General features: G+C 34.5%; 1 protein-coding gene and 1 long non-coding RNA gene across 6 annotated transcripts in view; both read right to left on the minus strand.

The window, feature by feature from the left end:
• The window catches only part of DOK6 (docking protein 6), a 402,580-nt gene that overhangs the window by 257,922 nt on the left and 119,681 nt on the right, over positions 1-24,977 (minus strand). For all 5 annotated transcript variants that reach the window (XM_021099328.2, XM_085018104.1, XM_021099323.2 and 2 more), the window contains exons 2-3: positions 14,065-14,172; positions 1,627-1,741 (exon numbers count right to left, since the gene is read on the minus strand). In XM_021099328.2, the coding sequence (XP_020954987.1) occupies positions 1,627-1,741; positions 14,065-14,172 (223 nt within the window). The remainder of the gene's footprint in view (positions 1-1,626; positions 1,742-14,064; positions 14,173-24,977) is intronic.
• Positions 18,455-22,722, minus strand: LOC146406828 (uncharacterized). The gene is made up of 2 exons (XR_014841094.1): positions 20,124-22,722; positions 18,455-19,813 (listed from the first exon to the last, which is right to left on the minus strand). It is a non-coding gene; the product is annotated as an uncharacterized LOC146406828 (long non-coding RNA).

Genomic DNA, 24,977 nt, shown 5'->3' on the forward strand with positions numbered 1-24,977 from the left:
ATCATGATTTAAGCTATTTGAAAACTCTTTGCAAGAAATTCACACAAAAGCATTCTTCATTTTTATACTTAGATCTTGAGTCAACCTCACTGTCAGGAAATTTTTCTCTTGGAAACTAAGGCCATTTTTTTTTAATGAAGAGCCCTTTATTTCTCAAAAATCTTACATAAACCATGAAACTACCACCACAGCCAAAAATAAATAAATAAAAGCTTCCAATTTCAGACTTGTGAGTTATGAGTCTAAATTTTAGAGTTATTTAGAAGAATTGTGTGGAAACATAATTTGATATCCTTCTTATCTGAAATAATAAGCTCTACTATTGCCTATGTATCTACAACACAGCTCAGTACAATTTCAAAAATGTAAAAACAATAGTGAAAATTGAAATGAACAAACAATAGGGGAAACTATCTTTTAACTTTTTTTGGAAAAACAATTTTTCTGGTTGTTAGTTTTAATATGAGATTTTTTTTTAAGATTTCAGAGAAAAGTGAGGTGGTAAAGCTGTAAGACAGTGAACAAGAAAGCACAGGTAATTTTGTATAATACTATACGGTACTGGCTAGGTCGGGTACCAGTTAACCAGTCGTATAAATCCTATATGACTGTTATATAAGTCATATAGGTCTATACAACCACCAAAAATTCAATTTTAAATGATGAAATGAAGTCAGATGACAAGTGAAGAAAAGTATATAAAAGGGATAATGGAATTCAAAGAAAGAGTTGCACTTTGATCCATTCTCATTCAGCTTAGCAAAACTAAGTAAGATAAGTGCAGGTGAGGAGGTGTGAGCAGTTTCATTTAGGCAAAGTGACTTTATCAGTTTTAGCAAAATATAATCTGGCAATAATCATACCTATAAACTACCAATAAAGAAGAAGCTTTGCTCCCTTTTAAAAATTATTCAACAAATCTTCTAAAGACCCAACTATTATTTTAAATTCACTCCTTTCAAACCTTAGTGCTTTTTGCCTCCACCCATTATAAAATGAATAAACCATTCCATTGAGCAAAATCTTTAAAAACTGTAATAAGCCAACTAATATATTACACAGCACAGGGATCCCAAGATGAAAATCCCTGCAGTTCCAACTATAAACTGCCTTGCGTCTCAATGACATCAGAGTGCTTTATGAACAGGGATGCGTAAATTCAATCTGAAATGTATTTACCTTGTAGTACTGAAAATCCACAAAAGCAACCAATCACTGAACATTCTGTTTTGAAATGTCTGGGGACTGTAGCTGTGTTGTGTCCCATTCTTGCAGGGCAGCATTATTATCGCCCTACCAATTGCCTACAGCTGTACTCAGCAAGAACCAGAATACAAGTCACAAGCCTGCCCTAACAACATCTCCAGGGCATTGTTTACTTAATTCTCCAAGCTTGAAGGGAAACCTCAAGAGTCCTCAGACCACCTGGGAGTGAGATCCAGACACAGACAGACAATAAACAAGCACCCAAAACATCTGTAGAAACAGATACACTGAGCTTCCTCCTCAAGTGTTCCATGCATGTTCTTATCACAAGTAAGCCATCCCATTCAGTGGTGTATCTTAATCCATCTAGGCTACAGTTTCAGCTGTCTTCAGGCTGAGGGCAGGGCTATAATTGCTTACCTGACTCACAGGCAAATGTCTTTGACGTTTCATCATGAAAGATAATTGCCACTGCATGCTTCTTTGTCTCTCGAGGCAGTCTGGTTATATTTTTGATGTTGTGAAGTTCAGTTACCTTGAAAGAAAAATATTTTTAACTTAGTGTACAGTACATTCTATATACCTGGTGCTTAAACAAAATGTTAGGATCACAGAAGAGAAAGTTAGAGAGTCAAAACTTGAGAAGGACTTGTGTTCCACTGCTGTCTCGTAGAGGGAAAGCGCCAAATATATCAAGGATTTCAGGCAGACCCTAGTTGCTGAGAGCAGCCTTTCTTGGCAGCCAGCAAGGAAACAGAGCTCTCAGTTCTACAGGTGTGAGGCACTGAGTTAGACAACTCCTGAAGGAGCCTGGAAGCAGACTTTTCTCCAGAGCCTCCAGATGAGGGAGATCAGTCTTACTCAACACTTTACTTCAGAATCCTGAAACCCTCAGCAGAGAACCCAGCCCCACAGCCCCTTCTGACCTACAGCATCATGAGCTCATGAATAGGTGGTTTTTGATACTAAGTTTGTGGTAATTTGTTACACAATAGAAAGTGAAAGCTACATTCCAATTATTGTTTGTGATTGAACAGCAAACTAGAATAAAAGATAGGAAAGTTGACTTTTAGGTCCATCATCAGAGAGTCAGCTGTACCAGCTCTAAGACTAGGAGGATACTGTGGCAGCCCCAAGCTTAGGAGGACAATTTCCACTCCACCAAGACAAATTTTTTATGGGAGGGTAAAAAGGATTAGTGGAGAATTACTGCAAATCATATTAAATTTTAATTTTATAGTATCCTAGATTTTTAAATATGAGTAACTCGATTCAAAGAAAAGGAGAACTGGTAGGAAATAATTGCATAACACAAGCACTCTTTCTTTTTCTCTCTGTCTCCAAACAAACAGGAGGAAAACCTTAATTTCTTTGAATACTGCATAGCAGGGATTCAATCATTACTTTGGAATGTCAAATTATGTGTGAAAATAATTCTCAGTAGAACAAACGTAACAGTTATCAAAACAAGTAATTTCACTGAATCTAAAAGCCTAGGTTTCCTTAAATTAAGAATCTGTTCTCTAATCAATAAAATCAGTTTAGTAGCTATATTGGTTTGTAACCTAATGCTGTTTAACAGACAAAATTTTACCTTCTGTTATTAGAAGTATTAGGTAAAAAACATTTATATTTTTTAGAAGTTATATAAATTTGAAATGAAAATGAAATAGCATTATTTACATGGACATTTATAGCAAGAAAGAAAGTAATAATTCAAGAATAAAGTCTCTGAAATATTCTTTAAATTGTAAGTTGTAAATGAACATGCAGTCATTACTTGAAGCATAACATATAACTTTCCATTAATGGTAGAAAACAGTTTATCCTCAGTGAACATTATGCAATTAGCATTTCTCCTGTTGCATCTGTCAGATATTATACAATTAGGCAGATTTTGTTAATGAGTAAAAAAGAGATTTTTAAAAACCCACAATACATTCATGTTATTCTGAAATAATAATTAAGAGCCCTGGATTTAAACCCATTAAATAAATGTAAAAATGCTTGTAAAACTGATGGAAATAATGTCATAACAAAATTGTGCTACTGAATATTCTTTCTCAAATTACTCTTTGACTAACCACATAAAATGGCTTGTTTGAAATTACAAGTTACTTTATCATGCAAATTGGTCTCAAAATTTTTCTAAAGTTGGTATGAATTATTTCCCTGATTTCATAGATGCAAAATCTGGGGCAGAAATGACTTGTACATCCATAACTGTTTTACATTTACATATTATCTTACATGAAATTACCTGACTTTCTGAGCTATAATATTATTTGCATTTTATACATAGGGAAGTGAGAGAAAGACATTGTTTAAATCATACCATTTTTTTTTTTTCTGTTGTAGTACCACTGAGGATGATTGTCTCATATGCACGCAAATGGGTAGTTTTAAAAAGTGCAATAGGAGTTCCCGTCGTGGCGCAGTGGTTAACGAATCCGACTAGGAACCATGAGGTTGCGGGTTCGATCCCTGCCCTTGCTCAGTGGGTTAACAATCCGGCGTTGCCTTGAGCTGTGGTGTAGGTTGCAGACGCGGCTCGGATCCCGCGTTGCTGTGGCTCTGGCGTAGGCTGGTGGCTATAGCTCCGATTCGACCCCTAGCCTGGGAACCTCCATATGCCGCGGGAGCGGCCCAAGAAATAGCAAAAAGACAAAAAAAAAAAAAAAAAGTGCAATAAAGACAGTAATTTTCATAACATAAATCATACTACTGTATACTCTAAGTCAAGCCTAGATTAATCATAAGATATTTTCTAAGAGTCTGATTCCATATTTCTTAGGTATCTGTTATAGAGCAATAGGTTATAAAAGTTCTGGTTGCTGAGTGACTGCTTTTCCACGGCTTCCTTAAACCACACAGAATGACTCTTACTGGAGATTTCTTAGATGCAGCAAAATCTTAATTGACCTTAACTAAAATATTACAAAGATCGAGCCTAACTCTGAGAGTTCCCTATTATTTTGAGACCAAAACTTCACAAATCCTCTTTCTACAAAGGTGTTATTAATCTATGTCTCTTGCAAATCTCTGAGAGCTGCCCATTCACAAGCCACATATCTCTTGTCACTGAAGGTACATCCAGCCTTGCGCATTTCCCCCTTCATTTTATCCTACATAAAAACAACTTTTCCTATTCCATTTCCGTAAGTCTCCCCTGAGTGACTGGCCCTAGTGCTCAGACATTATGAGATAATCAATAAATGATCATGGATTAATTGTGACTGTCCCAGCAACCAATGTGTGTGTTCACAGGAGCTTCTGTTCAAGAAAGGGAGATGATTTCAGATTAAGAGATTACAGATGGATAAATGAATGAAAGAATGAATAAACAAATGGATAAGATGCCTTAAGCCAAATACATGATTATCAATCACTCTGGGAACTTCTGACAGATATTTCAAGAGAAACCAAGCCTACGATCACTCTTCACATCACTCCAAGTGTGTGCTCAGCTAAGCACTTAGCCAGTTCTTAATGGAATCAAAATGAAAATGTTCAAGATACACTATAGATGTGTGCTGTTTCCACACTTACAATGCTTTTGCTTCTAGCATTAAGGACATGCTGTATTTATAGGTAGCTATTTTTCATAAGGACACCGTCATCTTTTCCCCAATTCTCTCAGCTGTTTACTTTACATATAGATAAATACTGACAACTCCAAATAGGAGTAAAGCAGATAGAATAAAACGGTGTTTTCAATGTCCGGTTATAGGAGATTTAGAAATAAGACTAGTCCCAACAAGGCATCACTTTTCTAGAATCAAATAGAAATGGAATTTCATATAGTTCTGTCTTCATTCATCCTCCTAAGGGATTTTACTTATGTTTTCCTCCCTACAGACAGCACTCATATTTACTTTATTAAAATTTCTATAAATGGTTTCTTTTTCATCTGCTTAGAAAATTAAGGAAAATTTATTAGCTGATTCTATGTAAATTGCTTTGGTTCAGTTTTCATTGAGGATAAATTTGTTTTGAATATCTGTTATGACAATTATATACAAGTACATTTTCAACCCTAATGCATTTTTAATAACTTCCTTCAGCAGCTAGTGATTTGAATTTCAAATTTCTTTCTATAACAAAGTAAAAAAAGTATATGCCATTTTATAGTAGTTTCATATAAAAATTGATCTATGCAGCAAGAGCTCTCATAGTAAACATATCAAATGTCTAAATGGGACCATTAATACCCATAAGCTTTATAATATGTATGTTCCAGATAGAGTATAGCATTAAGTTAAAGTTGGTAAAGAAATAATAGTATGCTTAGATTATTTTCCAGAAGTCCTTCACTTAGGTTGGAAAATTTTGTTCATTTGATTGATTATTTTAATTTATTGCTATTGAACACCACACCAGATTTTAGGGCTTAGCAAAATAACTTGACTGATCAGAAGTTTAAAGTATTTAAACATTAACAAATAGAACAATTTGGGAAATCATAATAGTCTATTTCCTTAAGCCATTTTGAAAATGTAATATTTTTTCCAAATCTGGAGATCCAATATTTGGACTGTGATTAATTGCTCAATGGTAAACAAAGATTTTAAATATGCCAGCCTTTTTCATAAAGATATCTTTCTCTATTGACTTGACCATCAGAGGGAACTGTGAGAAATTTAGAGCTTCACTAACGTGAAAAAAAAAAAGATTCATGCGTCTATGAATTGAAAAAGCCCTGGAAGGAGTTCCTAGTGTGGCACAATGGGATTGGTCGCATGTTGGGAGCTCTGGGACACATGTTCCATCCCTGGCTCGGCACAGCAGGTTAAGCATACACACACACACACACGATATACATATATATCACGTCTTCTTCAGCCATTCCTTGGTCAATGGACATTTAGGGTGCTTCTGGGTCTTAGTTATTGTGAACAATGCTGCAATAAACATTGGGGTACATTATCTTCTCTTATTATGGTTTTCTCCAGATGGATGCTTAAGAGTGGGATTGCTGGAAAATAGGGTAGTTCTATTTTTAGTTTTTAAAGGAACCCTCATACTGGTCTCCAGAGTAGTTGTACTAATTTACATTTCCACCAGCAATGAAGAGGCTTACCTTTTCTCCACACCCTCTCCAGCATTTATTTTTTTGTAGGCTTATTTATTGTTTGATGGCCATTCTGCCTGGTCTGAGGTGGTACCTCATTGTAGTATTGATTTGCATTTCTCCAGTAATTAGTTACAGAGTTGCATGAGCTGTTTATATATTTTGGAGATTAATCCCTTGAGGGTCAGGTCATTTGCAAATATTTTCTTCCATTCTATGGATTGTTTTTTTAATTTTGTTTATTGTTTTCTTTGCTATGCAAAAATCTCTTGTTTAATTAGGTCCCGTTTGTTTACTTTGATTTTTATTTTCATTATTCTATGAAGTGGATCCAAAAAGATATTGCTGCAATTTTATGTCAAAGAGTGTTGTACATATTTTTTCCTCTAAGAGTTTTATAGTATCTGGACTTATATTTAGGTCTTTAATCCATTTTGAGTTTATTTTTGTGTATGGTGTCAGAGAACATTTTAATTTCATTCTCTTACATATAGCTGTCCAGTTTTCCCAGAACCACTTATTGAAGAGGCTGTCTTTTCTCCATAGTATGTTCTTGCTTCCTCTGAAATAGATTAATTGACCGTAGCTGCAGAGGTGTATTTCTGGGCTTTCTATACTGTTTCCATTATGTATATTTCTGATTTTGTGCCGGTATCATTCTGTTTTGATGACTGTAGCTTTGTAGTATAGTCTGAAGTCAGGAGCCTGATTTCTCTAACTGTTTTTCTTTCTCAGGATTGCTTTGGGTATTTGGGGTCTTTTGCATTTCCATAAAAATTTTAAATTTCTAGTTCTGTGAAAAATGCCATTTGGTAATTTAATAGAGATTGCAATGAGCCTGAAGATTGCCTTGAATAGTACAGTCATTTTGACAATACTGATTCTTCCAATCCAAGAACATGTTATATCTTTCTGTTTGTGTCATCTTAGATTTCTTTCATCAGCATCTTATAGTTTTCTGAATATAGGACTTTTGCCTACTTAGGTAGGTTTATTCTCAGGTATTTCATTTTATTTTATTTTTTTGATGTGATGGTAAATGGGATTGTTTCCTTAATTTCTTTTTCTGTTTTTTTGCTGTTAGTGTATAGGAATGCAAGAGATTTCTGTGTATTAATTTTGTACCCTGCATACACTAAGTCTTTTTAATTCTATTTGACTAAACCTGGAAAATAATACCAAAATTTAGCATCTCTCACATTCACTTTACCTTGTTCACTTAGGACTCTGTTGTCTATTTTGGGGAAGTGGAAAAATTATATTATACTATTTAATTAAATTGTATCTCTGTATATAGTCTATTATCTCATCCATTTGCTGTGATGTCACACATTTTTTTTCTAAATATATATTTGAAGATATGAAAAACCATTTAAAATCCTTCATAACTGCTCTACTGCTTAAAAGATAATGATCAAACTCATGAGTAAGATATTGACGGCCCTTTATTGCCCCATCCACTTTGAGCTCAGCTTTCACCACTGCAGCCCGTCTTTCAGAGTGTGCCAACACTTGACTCCTCAAGTGTTCTTCAAATCACCATGCAATGTAACTTTTCAGGATTTTTAATCACACTTTTTCTTCCTCATATAATGCATTCCTCTCCTTTATTTTGCTTTGTCAAAACAGAGTAATCTTAAGAAGCCCCTTGACTCTTACCTCTGATATCCAGAGGCAGACATCTGTTTCCTTATACTTTTATTACTGCACTTCATCATACTTGATTACATTTAGATATTTATAACCTTACTTTTTTGGACTGTAAAATCTTAAGACAATAATGATAACTCTTAACAGTCTTTTTAAAGTTCATATGTAGAATCTTTTATACCTCATAGCAGTCCTGGAGGAGTAGGGCAATTACTGTCTCTATTGGAAAAATAAGAAGAGCATCTCCTTAGCCTCATCTTCTAAGCCTCAGTGGCCATATCTTGTCACTATACACAGTGTCCCACAAAACATTTATTATGCTAAAATAGTGCTTTATTTGTTATATTTAACTGGGTTAAACAGTCATTTTCCAATATTTGGTGCAGTTCTCTTCCTTTTTAGTGTAATAGAAATTACAGTTCGAGGCAAGATATACCTGTATGTTACTTATCTCATCCAGTGGGAAAAAAATACATTTACATGAAAAGTTTTACTTTAATTTGAGCAACATCAGAATTATCTAATGGTAAAATAATTTTGATGACTAGGTAGAGCTGATCACATGTGAGTGAAAATGAGTGGCATTATAAAATAATAGAAGAGATGATAAAAGAGAATTTTAATAATACTAGCTGTACTCTCCAAGAAAAAAGAAGCAAAAATAAGTGTCATGGAGCCAGTTAAGACTTTAGGAAGAAGAAAAAAGTAGTGAGGTTGACACAAATAATTTGGTTTGAATGCCTAAGAGATATTTCAAATTTAACATATACAAAGTGAAAGCCTGTGAATTTTTAACCCAGAGCCTATAATAAGACATCCAGGGAAGTATTAGGCAAAACTTGCTAAAACAGAATCAAATCAAGAGAAGAGAGCATTTACATACTTTTTTAAAAAACTTTGAAATAGGTTTTTATTTTTGCTTTGTATCTATTACAGTGTTAGAAACTGAAGAAATATATTTTCTCCTAAAATTTGGATGTGTATATAAATATCATTTGTCTAGCACACTTAGCATGCTCAATGCCATGATTTCTTGGCCTATATCTGCTCTGAAATTATCAAGCTTTGTTTGTCTACTCAGGGGTCCTGAAATCATGAAAAACAATAACTGGAGTTTATAGTTCTTAAAAACAAATAAAAAGAAAACAACCCTTAAGATTTCTTAGTGATGAATCGTGCCCAATTTATTGTTCCATATCAGAATTGGCCTAACTCCATGGTTTTAGTTGACAATCACTGAGGAAAAACATAAGATGAAATTCCTGAAAGGAAATTTAAATCAATAGTAATCAGAATTATCCTCCAGAATGCTGTGAAGAGTAAGTTGTATAATAAAGTATTTACTCTTCATAACATTGCCACAAAAAAGGTAAACTTTAGCTGTCACATATACTGAATCTAGTTATTAGAGTGCTTTAGGAAGCTTCGAGTTACAGTCAACGACATCTGTTTGGTTACTCATTAAAAGATGAAATATTCCTATCCTCACCATGCTCCATGAGGCCTTAATTTTCACAGACTGGAGAGAGAAAGCTCACACACATAAACCGTGTATGTTTTTAAAGTGTTAGTCATGGTTTCCTCACATTAATTTCCACTTAACCTACTTATATCTGCAGTAATTCTTTTCCTTCTTTTTTGTTAAAATGAATGCTTTCTGGTTCTGTGAAAAAGACCAACAAATTATACACAAGAACCTTCTCACCATCACATTTCTGATATATCAGATAATTCCCACTGGCATACATGTGCATTACAATAGATGGCATATTTGAAAAATATGTCTGCTATATATACTGGCTCAATTTCACAACAAGATGTCTTGAAAAAGACTGTTGGAGTAGCTGTCCATTCTTACCTCTCAATCTTGTGTAGGCTGCACCAGGTGAAATAAGGCCCCATATTTCACTGAAATAGATGTCTTGGCAAAGCCACTAGACCTTTGTGCTTTAAATCCAATGGTATATTTTCTGTCACCTTTCTCAATCTCTCCAACTAGACACAGATAACCATTTGTTCAATTTTTTTTTACTACAGTTTTCTCTTAGTTTCCAAATGTTTACCCTTAAAATTATTCTTCTCATTTTACTGCCTGCTGTTCTCAGATATCTATTCTGGCTCCTTCACTTCTGCTGACCTTCTAAGTGTTGGAGTGTTAATTATCTCCTTTTCCTTCATTCTTTCCCAAGGACATTTTATCCAGCATATAGGATAAAACACCATTAATATGCCAATAACAGCCAAATGCATAACTTTATCAGTGACATTTCCCCTCCTCCAGCCTATATTTGTTTATCTAACTGACTGCTTGACATTTTAGTTTGAATGCTTAATATGCCTAATAGACATTTCAGATTTCACATATGCTAAGTGATTTTTACTCAAAGCCTGCTCTTCCGTCTTCCCCATCTTCAAGAACTGCACCATCCTTATATCTTGTTGCTCAAGTCCATGAGTCCTACCTTTCACTTACACCCAACATTTAATCCATAAGTACATCCTGTCCATGTTCACAAACCATATCTAAAATTTGTTCTTTGACCTCCAGCATCAATACTAACACATTCATCAGAGTTACCACCACATCTAACCTAGACTAATAATAGCTAACATTTGCTAAGTTTACCGTATGCCAGGTAAGTAGTTATATGCTTAGCTATAAAATTTCCTTTGTTAGTAACACCTAGTTATATCTAATCTCATTATATATCTATAGTACCATTTATTCTTACAGTAACTCTCTTTGGTAGGTTCTGTTAAAATCACAGTCTGTCAGAAGAGAAAAATTAGGTACATAGAGGTTAAATAGCTTATGCAAATTCACATAGCTATTAAATATGGAAGCTATAGATTCCAGAGTCTACAATCTTACCCAATATATAATGTGGTTAAGATTTTTTTTTCAGTTGTTGTTTTTCTTTTTTGGCCATACCCATGACATATGGAAGTTCCCTGTCTAGGGACAAATCTGAGCCATAGTACAAACTATGCCTTAACCTGGTGTGCCTCAGTGGTAACTCCAAGATTCTTTTTTAATCCAACCTTATTACTGACATATCATTAACACATAACATTGTGTAAGTTTAAGGTGTACAACATAATGTTTGGATACACACATATATACTGTGAAGTGATTACCACAATAAGGTTAGTTAACATCTGTATCATAATTGGTCAGTTTAAGGTGAATAAGTTCTGAGGAGCTAACATACAGCATGGTGACCATAGTTAACAGGACTGTATTATACACTCAAAAGTTGATGAGAGAGTAGACTGTAAATATTCTTACCACACATACCCAAAAGTGGTTAATATTCTTGATCTTTCTCAGCAGTCTGTTTTCCAGGATGATCTTTTTCCTTATTAACTTTATTGAAGAATAATTTATATACAGTAAGTTGCAACTATTTAAACTGAATGCATTTTGACAACTGTATGCACCTTTTAAACTACCACAATAAAAATGTTTCCATCACCCACTATATGCCTTACATCTCTCCATCTAGTCTTCCCTCAAATTAGGCAACCAGGAGCTCCTGTCGTGGCTCAATGGTTAACAAACCTGACTAGTATCCATGAGGACACAGGTTTGATCCCTGGCCTTGCTCAGTGGGTTAAGGTTGCTGTGAGTTGTGATGTAGGTTGCAGATGTGGCTCAGATCCTGCATTGCTGTGGCTGAGGTGTAGGCTAGTAGCTACAGCTCCAATTCAACCCTTGGCTTGGGAACCTCCATATGCTGTGGGTACAGCCCTAAAAAGACAAAAAAAAAAAAAAAAGGCAACCAAAGATATTTTTATTACTATGAATATGACTTTTGTTACTACAAATACAAGTATGAAATCATACAATATTAGTTGGGCTCATGTCTTTCAATCGGCATAATGATTCTGAGGTTAATCTGTTATTATGTGTACCAGCAGATCTTTCCTTCCTGTTGTGCTGTGCTGATGGATGTACCACAATTAGTCTATTCATCCTCCTGTTTGGGTGGTGTCCACTTTTAGGCTATCTTGAATAAAGCTACTATGAACATTTATGTATATATATTTGTTTGGACATGGCTATTCATTTTGGGGGAGTAAATTCCTAGAAGTGGAATGGCTGGCCAGATATGTTTACTCTTTTAAAGAAACTGCCAATAGTTTTACAAAGTACTTATAAAATTTTATATTTCCATCAGCAGTATATGAGTTCTACAACTCTGGTAAGTTTGAGTCTTCATAACTTTAGCCATTCTAATGGATATGTAGCATTATTTCTGTTTGAATTTTAATTTTGCAGACAATTAATGACACAGCATCTTTTCCTGTTCTTAGTTTGTGGTTCATATATCTTATTTTGGAAAATATCTGTTCATATTTTTCTCATTTTAAAAATGGGTTGTTTATCTTGAATTCTAAGAATTCTTTAAGTATTCTGGATATGTGTTCTTTGTCAGAGAAATGCTTGCATATTTTTTTCCAAAACTCACTTGCCTTTTTATTTTGTTAGCTGGACCACTTGAAGAGAAAAAGTTGTAAATTTCAATATAGCTCAATTTACCAATTTTTTCTTATGGTCTACACTTTTTGTATCCTGAGAAATATTTTCTTATCACCAAGTGGAAAAGGCTTACTTCTATATTTACTATTGAGAGTTTTATATTTTGGCATTTAAATTTAGACCAGTGATCTATTTTGAGTTTATTATGTTTATGGTGTGAGGTAAGATCAATGTTCATTTATTTACATAGAGATATCTAGTTGTTCTAGCGCCATTAGCTAGAGTTTCTTTTCCTATTGACTTGTCTTCATACCTTTGTCAAAATGCAATTGGCCCTATATGTGTGAGTTCACTTCTAACCTCTCTATTCCCTTTCACTGATCTATATGAATACCCCTTTACTAAAATCATACTATCATGATTTCTGTCCCTTTAGGATAAGTCTTGAAATCTTGTAAACTTCCAATTTTGTTCCTCTTCATTAAAATTGCGTTGGCTAATATAGGTTATAAAAACATCCATATAGAATAAGCTCATCAATATTGAGCAGAAAGTGCAAAGATTTCCCTTATACTCCCTGTCCTGACACATGCAGAGCCTCCCTCACTATCAACATCCCCACCAGAGTGGTACATTTGTTAGAATATATCTATCTGATAAGTCTACTTCAACACAACATAATCACCCAAAGTATGTATATTTTACAGTAAATAAATATAATGTTGCATATTTGATGGCTTTGGACAAATTATAATGATATAAACACTATTATCATAAAAATAGTTTCACTGTCCTAAAAATCCTCTATGCTATGCCTATTTATCCCTCCCACCCTTCTCACCACTGGCAAACACTCTATTTTTAATAAAAGAAGAAGTTAGAACCACATATCACATAAAATAAATTCCAAAAACTCATTACATTATTCAGCAGAAATTACTCTCTATTACAACCAATGAGAAATTAGAGTGTTCCCTGAGCTTATGTAGGCATTCTACCAAAAAGCAACTCTGTTTCACAGCTCTGCATTTTGATCATGAATCCTCCACATTACTATCAAATATTAAACTGTGTTTTGATGTGACCACCAAAGATAATTTTCAGCAGCATATTTAGCATCATTCTAGGGCAATTTCTTACATTCTTTTAATTTTTAGGAAACTGATCTTTCATTCATAGGATTTATGCTACATCTCTACCCATCAGCATACAGTGACCATTTTCTTGTTAGCGTGTAAATAGCAAACGCTTTGTACATTAACAGTGTCATTAACACTGCTAATACCAGCCTTAAAATTTTATCTCCTACACATCACCCACAGTTTAAATCAAAGTAACAAATGCACAATTAACCTGAACAGAGGGAAAATGCCGAGTCAGCACCTTGGGAAATGATCTGGCTGAGTTATGAGTCATCTCATTTTGCAAAGTAGCAATAAAAATGAGTCTTTCATTTTGCAGAGGTACCCCTGGCATTTACCACAGATGATTAAAATAAAGGAGAAAAATAACTTTTTCATTTTATCAGTACAGAGACATTTTATCTTGGCCATGAATTTTTGCCTCTGCAGATTTCATCTATCAAAAGAAACATCTCCATAGCTGTTGCCAAGGGTCCAGTTAATCCCCAGAGATTCCAAAGACTGTGACTTACCTTATGAAAGTTTCTGAAATATGCTGCCTTTTCATCTGGAAATTTTTCTAGCCTTCTGGGTCCTTTACTAGATGCCTTCTTGAAAACCAACCAGCATCGTCTGAAAATCTGGAAGCAAGTAAAGGAATTATATTATCTATCTTTTTACCTGAGTTTTGTAGCATCAGGAATTTATCTACTCAACTAGTTAGAATAAATTGTTTCAATGCACTTTTCTTACAGGGAGAAAAAAATTGGGTAGTCATAGGCATGTTACCCTTTAAAATTACAGCAAATTTAAAAAACAATATTAAATATGAAAATAATTTTTTGTGAAAACATTTTATGTTATGTCATTTTCAGTGCGCTGGCTTCAATCATCTTTAACTAAATCATCTGGGTATCAACACCATATAAAATAATTATTGTCACTATCCTAGTAACAGACAATTCTATATTCCATGATAGTGAAGTAACAATTTACTAAGGTTAAGCACTTTCATATTGTTCAATTTTTTATCTTTGGAAAGAAACATCCATTTTAAAAAAATATCATTTAAAAATTAACTTATCTTGTATTAATTTTATTTCTATTTTTATTTTTATTCTTTTGTCTTTTTAGGGCTGTACCTGTGCCATACAGAGGATCCCAGGCTAGGGATCAAATCGGAGCTGTAGCCACCGGCCCATGCCACTGCCACATCAAGGCGGGATCTGAGCCACATCTGCGACCTACACCAGAGCTCACAGCAATGGCAGATCCTTAACCCACTGAGCAAGGACAGAGATCAAACCCACATCCTCATGGATACTAGTCAGGTTCATTAACCACTGAGCCACGACGGGAACTCCTCTTGTATTAATTAAAAAAAAAAAAAAAAAAGCAATGTCTCATATATTACTTTAGAAAATGAGAAAAAAAGATGTTTTTATAATGGGCACATGTTTCTCACCCTTTTGAACTTCCATAACAACTAATATTTATTAAATGCTTATTATGTGCAATACATTTTTAGACATATTTAATCCTCATACCTGCTATATGAGGTGAGTTTGAATTTATGACAAAAATAGTGAGAGTGCTAGAATTTGAACATACATCTGTCTGGACACAACAGCTTTAGGAAGAAAAGAAAAAGTAGATGATGAATTACACACAGGCTCTCCTTTCTGGACCTTGCCCATATTTTATAGGACTAATTCATACTAGCTTTGACACTGTCACCTGATGCCCACCTTAACACCGTCCTTGCACAAGTATATTTAAGGCAAGGCAATAAAATGAGTCTCCTTTTCAATAACTAAACAGATCTAGAAATGAAAATTTCATATTTCAAAATTTCATATAAATGCATGTTTTTGCTGGAGTTTACTTTCTCTACAGTCAGAAAATCAGATCACAGTATTTCTCTTTTATTCCTTTATTTAAACTGCTGCTATACTGTTTTCAACTAATACAGGCCAGATAATATTCCTTTTGAGTATGCATTGTTTATTATTCACTAGAAGACTGTTTGCTGTGTTTAAAAGCACTCTTAAAACAATCAGATGAAAATCTCTTGTTGTAAGAGCAGAATAAATAGAATAACAATATAAACACACTCTTTTCCTTTATTCTTGCCACCTTATCTAGCTCCTTCCTGGTAACTACAAAAACCACATGAAGGACAGCCCAGGCTTCCAGCTCACAAGCATGCCTCTCTCCTCACCTCCAGAAACGCACCTCCTCAGTCACAAGATTCCTAACCACGCCCCTGGAAATAAGGAGTTAAGTTACTCCTTCAGAGATCCTGGCGTTCCTTCTACACACTTGTGTTTCACATGCTGTGTTCTAATTATTTATTTGTTGGCTCCTTAATGATCGCCATCCCCAAAATACAACATTTTAAAATGAAGTATAAATATTGATAAAAATTCCATACAGGCATATGGTTTGTTGGAGTCCTCACCCCCAATGTGATGGTATTTGGAGGCAGGTCCTTTAGGAAGTAACTAGAGTTAGAGTTAGATGAAGTCATGAGGGTGAGGCACTCAGGACAGGATTAGTGTCCTTATGAGAAAAAACACCAGAGAGCTTGCTGTCTCCATTACCTCACAGAAAAAGAGGTCATGTAAGCACACAGTGAGATGGTCATGCTGGCCCTTGATCTCAGATTTCTAATCTCCAGAACTTCTAACCTCCAGAAAATAAATGTCTCTTGTTCAAGCCACTCAAGTCTATGGGATTGTGTTAGGGGAACCCAAGCGAAGACAGATAATTTTTAGATTTTGTTTTTATTAGCAGAGTAATATTGTAGAAGTGAAAAACAGTTTCATGAATCTGAGTAGAAATTTGAGAGATTGGAGGCAGATAAGTAAATATACTATTTGCAAAGTGGAATAATAGAGAAAATTATTAATATTTACCTCTACTATCTGACTTGGAATCCTAGCTGAGTTAGGAAGACCCTCTTTGAATGGAAATGGGACCCAAAACCTAGATAATATGGTTTCTATTCTTTCCTAGAGAGGAATGCTTTTCCCTGTGCCCTGTACACTGTATTGTTCATAGCCCAGGACACATGGTGGTGTCAAATGAAGCCTTGTAGTATTCATGGAAATACATAAATATACTTTCTGACTACAATGTCTAATCTTGTATGACAATAGTTATTTTCTACTGAAGAGTGAGATAAATAGGAGTCAGAAAGCATAAGTATTTCTATTTAGGCACTCAATGCTGCTATAGAATAAACCTGCTAACAGATAGTAGGGAAAAAAAGATTTGGTATTTTTGATTGTATCTTATCTCTTTGCTATTACATTAACAGAGGCTACCACATATAGATAAAATTGATTGTTAAAGACTTGATGTAATAGACTGTTTACAAGCTAAGGCTCTTAAGTTATTCCTTTCTTATTTGGGAATAATTTTAGATTTATAAAACACTCACAAAAATGGTTCAGAGTTCCCAAGAATATTTTACCCAGGTTCCCCTCATGTTAACATCCTAAATAATCATGATAGATTTTTCAAAATTAAGAAATTAACACTGGTAAAATATGATTATTAATCTAGAGATTCATTCAGAAATCACTTTTTTTCCCACCAATGTTCTATTCTGTTTTGGGATCCAATCAAGGTCACTGCACTGCATTTAGTGTCCTGTCTGCTCTGATCTTTGATAGTTTCCAGCCTTTTTAAAAATTTTATTGTTGTATAGTTGACTTACAATGTTGTATCAGTTTTAGGTGTACAGCAAGGTGACTCAGTTATAAATATACATGTAACTATGCTTTTTCCCCATATAAGTTATTATAAACTATTGAGTAGATTTCCCTGTACTATATAGCAGGTTTTTTAAATTACTTTATACAGTAGTGTGTATATGTTACTCCCATTCTCCTAATTTCTCTCTTCCCCCCCATGTTTTCCCCCGTGGTAACCATAAGTTTGGTTTTGAAATCTGTGAGTTTGTTTCTGTTTCATAAATAAGTTCTTTTGTATCATTTTTCATTAGAGTCCACATAAAGTGATATTACATGATACGTGTATTTCTCTGTCTGACTTACTTCACTTAGTATGATAATCTCTAGCTGCATCCATGTTGCTGCAAATGGCATTTTTTAATAGCTGAGTACTATTCCATTTTATATATGTACTACATCTTTATCCATTCCTCTGTTGACTGATATTTACATTGCTTCCATGTCTTGCCCATTGTACATAGTGCCTCAATGAACATGGGGTTCACATATCATTTCAAATTATAGTTTTCTCTGGATATATGCCCAGGAGTGGCATTGCTAGATCATATGGTAGTTCTATACTTAGTTTTTTAAGGAACCTCCATGCTGTTCTCCATAGTGGTTGTACCAATTTACATTCCCACCAACAGTGTAGGATGAAGTTTCCCTTTTCTCCACACCCTCTCCAGCATTTATTGTTTTCAGATTTTGATGATGGCCATTCTGACTGGTGTGAGGTGATACCTCATTGTAGTTTTGATTTGCATTTCTTTAATAATTATTCATGTTGAGCACTTTTTCATGAGTTTATTTAGCCATCTGTCTTCTTTGGAGAAATGTCTATTTAGATCTTCTGACCATTTTTTAATTAGGTTGTATGTGTTTTTGATATAGAGCTGCATGAGCTATTTGCGATTTTGGAGATTAGGTCCTTGTTGGTTGCTTTGTTTGCAAAGATTTTCTCCCATTCTATGGGTTATCTTTTCACATTTTTCATGGTTTCTTTGCTGTGAAAAAGCTTTTAATTAGGTCCCAGTTATCTATTTTTGTTTATATTTTCATTACTCCAAGAGGTGGATCCAAAAGATACTGCTGTGATTTATGTGAGAGAGTTCTACCTATGTTTTCCTCTAGGAGTTTTATAGAATCCAGCCTTACATTTAGGTATTTAATCCATTTTGAGTTTATTTTTGTGTATGGTGTAAGAGCTTATTCTAATATCATCTTTTTACATGTAGATGTCCAGTTTTCCCAGTGCCACTTATTGAAGAGACTTTCTTCCACTGTTCTTGCCTTTGTCATAGGTTAGTTAGCCATAAGGGCTTGGTTTATTTCTGGGCTTTTTATCCTGTTCCATTGATTTATAATACTAATTCTGTCCAGTATTATACTCTTTTGATAACTGTAGCTTTATAGTATATAGTCTGAAGTCAGGGTGCCTGATTCCTACAGTTTAATTTTTCTTTCTCTAGATTGCTTTGGCTATTTGGAGTCTTTTGGATTTCTTTATAAATTTTAAAATATTTTGTTCTAGTTCTGTGAAGAATGTCCTTGGTAATCTGATAGCGATTGCATTGGGCCTGTAGATTGCCTTGGGTAGTATAGTCATTTTGACAATGTTGCTACTTCCAACCTAAGAGCATGGTAGCATGGTACATCTTTCCAGCTGTTTTTGTTGGCCTTTTTTTTTCCCTTTCATGACCTTGACAGTTTTAAAGACTACTGGTCAAGTTCCTCAATTTGTTTGTCTCAATGAAATTATTTTTGATATTTCAAAAGTCTAATGAAAATATCATAATAAAATGATTGAAACAAAATAATTTGCTGGGAAAAATAATATGAATTTAACATATTATTTAGTATTTTTATATACTAAATAATATTTTTTCATAATATCTACCTGAATTTTTAAACTTAAAGCACTATTTAATAAATGCTAATAAATGCAGATAGTTTCGGTTTTGCTTTTGTTTTTTAGACATAGTTTTTCAAAACATTTTGCTTTGTGAGGGGAGTAAAATAATAAAAATGGATCTGATGCAAATAATTTGGTGGTGCCTCTATGTCAATGTGAAGCCAAATTCAGCATGAGTTAGCACCTGAAAGCAGCCGTCATACCAGAAACATAAAATTATCAAGAGCATGAGGAAATCACCTCTCCGTCACTCTTTATCAAATGGGATTTTAATAGTGTGCTATGCTCTGCTTTAGGCCCTAGAACTGATGACTTATATAAGTATGTTGGAGAAATTCTGAAGATTAGCAACAAAAATGAATGCTTGAGACCAGGAAATCACTCCTCTGAGAAGAAAATAAATAAATAAAGGAATAGGTTTTATTTTGCTTATAAATGACAGATAATTCTTCAAGTACATGAAAGGGAACTACACCAATTAAGTTAGATATTTTATTTTTATTTGTGTTCCATGAAGCAGGACATAAATCAATGCCCTTCATTAGCAGAGTGTGGGAGGAGAGGGTGCAGTCTCTTCAGACACCACTTGGCTCTCCAAGGGCATCAAAAGATGCAGGCGCCATTTGGCTGGCTGGCAACAGCACTACTGCTTGCAAAAAGATTCACCTCCTGATTTCTGTCCCTTTTCAATGACACTCTTGCCAATCGCACCACTGTTCAAGATGTTGCTTCACTCTGTCCTGGGGAATTAAATGATTCCACCTTGTTATTCAGAGTTATCACCTACACTTTTCAGTTGTCTCACCAAAAAGGCTCCTGGGTACCCTTCAGTTTTCCTTCTAGAAAATTCTACATTGTTGCCAGGACTCCAGAAATCCCCAGGAAAACCAGCTGTTCCACATCTCAGTTTTCCACTGCACTAGCCAGCCAGCCAGACTGCCATAGTTAAATTCCCTCTGACTCCCTTTCATCTGATAGAAACCCTTTCCCCTCACAGCAATCCCTTCTCTTTAGTGTTTTCTCCTTTTCAAGGTGATTTTATACAAAGGACATCCTTTTTCCACTTAAGACTCACTGTGAGGTCGATGGTTTGATTTCTTGGCTTTTGTTCACAGGCATAATGATGTTATTTATGTAAGGACCCATTCCCAAAATTTAATTTATCCAAAAGTCAGATTTAATGGGCTTATTCCACCCCAAGATGTTAACCTAATGAAACTTGCACTTCAAATAGAATTTTGGTTAGAAACTTAGGAGAATTTTTAATTACTGGAATTGTTAAACTTGCAGGTCCATTGCTATAAAAAGAGTCACAGAAATTTTGCTCCCAGAGATTTTAAAGACTAGAGAAGACAGTGGCATATCTGGAGCATCTTATATTTGTGCTCCCCCTAAAAGCAAGATGCTATATAAATGATAACTTAGACCATTGGATTCAATTATTTATTTATAACTGTGTACAAGATGAACATATCAAAACAACAAATAAACAAATAAATAAGCCCATTCATGAATAGTTATTGAAGGTTGAGGCTATGTATATATCCAATTACTTAGCCCATTGTCCTCTCAGAAAATGTTTATGGTGCTATTGAAAGACACACTGTGTTTTTGTAAAAAAAAATTAGTTAATTCACAGGATTAAGCTTAATGCATTGGTGAGTTTAGTTTTAACTATCATTTCAATATATATAGGAACTTTCAATACTGGCTTATATTTAATTGATGTCAAATATATGCCAATATCAGAATCACTCTCACCCATTCAATCATTCAAAACACATTTGAGAGCTCTATGTTCTGTGGATGTAGTAGTAAAAAAAATTAAAAAACCAAACAGATAAAAATTATAACAGTGACAAAAAACACAGTTTCCTGCCCTTATGGAAACAAAGTTCCTGCCTCTTGGAAATCCATTTCAGGGGGGTAGACAGATGATGGCAGATAAATAAGTGCATTTGTAAATAGTATTTTTCAATAGTTCTAAGTGCAAGGAGAGATGGCGAGGGAAGGCTCCCCCACAGGCAAACATTTCCGCATTAGAGGATGTGAGAAAATGAGACATGGGGTGTGGGGGAAGAGTGCTTCAGAAAGATAAAATTGCAAGAACAGCTACCTTGATGAGGGAGCTTGTCTGACTGCAAGAAGGCCAGGGTGAAGGGCAGGGAACCACAGTAAAGGTGGAAGGAAATAAGAAAGATATAGGAGAGCCAGGTCAGGAAGGCTCTTGGCTTTAAGATTTCAATAAGATTCATAAATTCTTTCTGTAAGTTAGGGTAGATGTTCTTAAGTAAACTAACGTCTAAGCAAATTTAGGATTTTAGAATAAGTAAAAGTCACAAAAGATATGAAATTTTTAAAGTGGCCAGATGGGGTCAGGAACATTGGAAATTTCAGGCTGATTCTATTGAATGCCTAGATTTTTCAAGCCACATGTAATCTCTAAACTGTTAGATTTGCAGCTGTCAACTGAAGGGTCCACAGTTCTGGGGCTTCTGTATGCCCAGAGAGCAGACTATGAGAATCAAATATTCCACTGCAAATCCTCCTCTGTACACACTTGAAGCTCTGAATGTAGTTCCCAGGCTTCTGAGCTCTATGAAATAAATGCAATCACTCTCTGATAAATGTAAAACCCAAAAGGTTTTTCTCCACCTATGAACTGATTAGAAATACTTAAGAATACAAGAGCAGTGAAGAGATGAGCCAAAGGCAACTTCAAAATGTTTGCCACAAAAGGCAAAGAGTGTATTTGTGGGGATGTGGGATATAAATACATTTTCTTAAATATCCACAAGTCTAAATACATCTATTTTTAAATGTAACTTGGCAAAAACTAACTAGTATCCCATAAAGTGTAAGGATTCTTATCACTAGATCAAGGATTGTTTTTATTTAAGTGTTTTTAAAATATTTCTACTGGCCATTTCTGTTTCAGGTTATATAATTTGTGATAGAAAGTCTTAAGCAGAGGTCTCATTAAGGATGAGAGAAAGTTGAGGCAGGCTATTATTTTATGTGTATATGGCTATCTATATTTATATATAAATGTATTTGTACTTACATCTATATGATTTTTAAAATTTCAGTTTATATATGCATCTATCGCTGCATAAACACCCACCTACCCACCTATTTAAATATAAACCACAGGACCAAAAAATTTAAAATGTTTTTTCCCTTCTCCTTGGAGCACAATTTAATTAAAGTTCAATTTTAAAAGAGAAAGTTCTCACCAATTTTGTTAACTTAAGAACTTTGGGAGTTCCCATCATGGCTCTTTGGTTAATGAATCTGACTAGGAATCATGAGGTTGCAAGTTCAATCCCTGGCCTTGCTCAGTGGGCTAAGGATCCGGCGTTGCCATGAGCTGTGGTGTAGGTCACAGACACGGCTTGGATCTGGTGTTGCTGTGGCTGTGGTGTAGGCCAGTGGCTACAGCTCCGATTCGACCCCTAGCCTGGGAACCTCCATATGCCATGGGAGCGGCCCTAGAAAAGGCAAAAAGACAAAAAAAAAAAAAAAAAAAAAAAAAAAAAATTAAAAACAAAAAAATAAAATAAGAGCTTTGCATCATTCACCATTGTTTAATGCAAAATATAAGTACTGCTATATCCATGAACACAAAAAAATGTTTAAAGAGCAATATGCATACCTCATTTTTTCTCATTTCATGGTTGGAAAGACCAAAATAAATGTGTTAATCTTTTCTATTTCTATTATCTTGCTTTCTCTTTATCTTAATAATCCACAAAAACAACTGGAAATACACAGAAGGCAAACAATGATTCCCAAAATCTCACCATTGCTGATTTTTGAGGAGTCCAACTGTTCTTTGTTTTTCACCTGAATATTTATAGTTCTCTCTACTGTATTTGTCTACCAGGCCATCAATGCAATACTGGGAAAGAATACACACATCCTTTAGAGTCACAGTCAGAAATGAAATGCTTCACAGCAGCAGCAAGTTTTAGGTTAAGAGTGTGAAATTTTCATTATCATAAGAATGAAAACCAGGTGTAGAACAGACCTGTGAAGCAGTAACCCAAGCAGGCAGCAATTTTTAGAAACAATCACAGCACTGGAAGGATACTTACAATTACTCCTGCTCCCTACTTTCAGAGAGCCCCACACAGGTATGATAAAAAACAAAATACCCTTTGTCTTTGCTTGAGATCTCCAGGAAAGAACCATGTCTTCTGGGTTTTAGTTTCTCCAAAATCAGAGTACTCTTTGGCTCTATAGCAACTTATGCTTTTGAAATGGATGATGTTTTAGTTTCATCAGTCAGTTGTAGAAGCTTAACTCAATAACCAGTGAAAACTCTATTCCAAGATACAACTAGTGTGTTTCTATTTTATGGACCCGGTTTCTAGAGGGTTCAGTAAGGAAAAGTACATGTCCAAATGAAAGCTCAAAATACTTCCTCTTCCATTTACTTCTCCTTCTGAGTTATTTCCTCTACTTTGTTAATCAACCATATTTTCAGTTATACAAACTTAAAATCTTGGGTCATCGTTAATTTTTCCTTTTACCTACACCATGCCAAAATGTATGGGCAAAATCCAAAAGCGAGATGCTCTTGCAATACAGTAAGAATGGGTTGAATTGAGAAAACACACACACACACACCCCTAGGAAAGAGTTAATAAAAATGCAAATGATGGAAGGCCTTAAAAACCAGAGTTTTCATTTGATGTAACAGAAAATGGGGTCAATGATCAGTTTTATTAAAGGAACGATTTTATGAAAATAATATTTATAAAATATTAGACCAGCAGCAGCGTTAAATATAACTACGGCCAATAGAATAATTTTATTAGGTAATTAGTATATTCATACCAGAGGAGGAGTTATAATTCAGCCAATGTTGAAGGCAGTGCAGAAGAAGATGAACCCGAGATGGAAAACATTACAGGAAAATTTTGAACTTCACAATAAACTTAATACAAGTGAAGAATTAACGATGTATGTAATTTTTTATACCTAGATAGCTAAGTGAATAATGGAATTTATGAAGTTGTCAGAAAACTTAAGAAATGATATTTAAACAGCTGCATTAGCAAAACTGCTCTTGACAAAGTTATAAACTGTGGTCTTCCTGTAAAATAGATGCTTTTCCGACTATCTCAGAATAACTTCTTACTATTAACTACATCCTCCTTGTGAAAACATTGTCTTACTTCAGTTTCTGGATATAAATTTGCAGATTCACTCAATGTTGATTCATCCCTTGCTTCTCAACACCTAGTACTTTTTTAGAACACTGGAGGCCTCATTAAAACTATAAGTTCAATATACTTAAAATATTGAATCAGCAAACACATATCCATTACTTTTGTTTCAAATTAGTATATCAACTTGACTTAAGTCTGCATACTTGTTGAATTGTCTTGAATGAAATGTTTTATCCCTGGCTCTAGTAATTCACTGTTCTTTAAAGGCAATGATGATATTCAGATGTGGTTTCAAGTGGGGACTTATACTAAGGTTTCTACTAACAACTGACAATTTTCTGATAATATACTTGATGGTAACTGAAATGACTGGATTCCTTTCAATCAGCCATAATCAGCTGCCAGATTTGGTAATGAACTTAAAGAATTACTAAAATGTCAATTACAAATGAAGTTCTGTAATGGTCTTAAAGAAATTCCAAAATGTGTAGGGTCAGTAGTTACCAATAATTAAATTCTCTTTTTTATATAAGTACTGCATATGACATATCTTAATGTTCATCCTTCCAAAGACTTTATACCTACTTTATTTTTATACTTTTATAAGCAATATT

The sequence above is a fragment of the Sus scrofa genome, chromosome 1 (genome assembly GCF_054392235.1).
Source record: "Sus scrofa isolate SSC_HxYL_T2T_F1_AM1 chromosome 1, Sscrofa_HxYL_maternal_Yorkshire_Landrace_v2.0, whole genome shotgun sequence".
NCBI classification, from domain to species: domain Eukaryota; kingdom Metazoa; phylum Chordata; class Mammalia; order Artiodactyla; family Suidae; genus Sus; species Sus scrofa.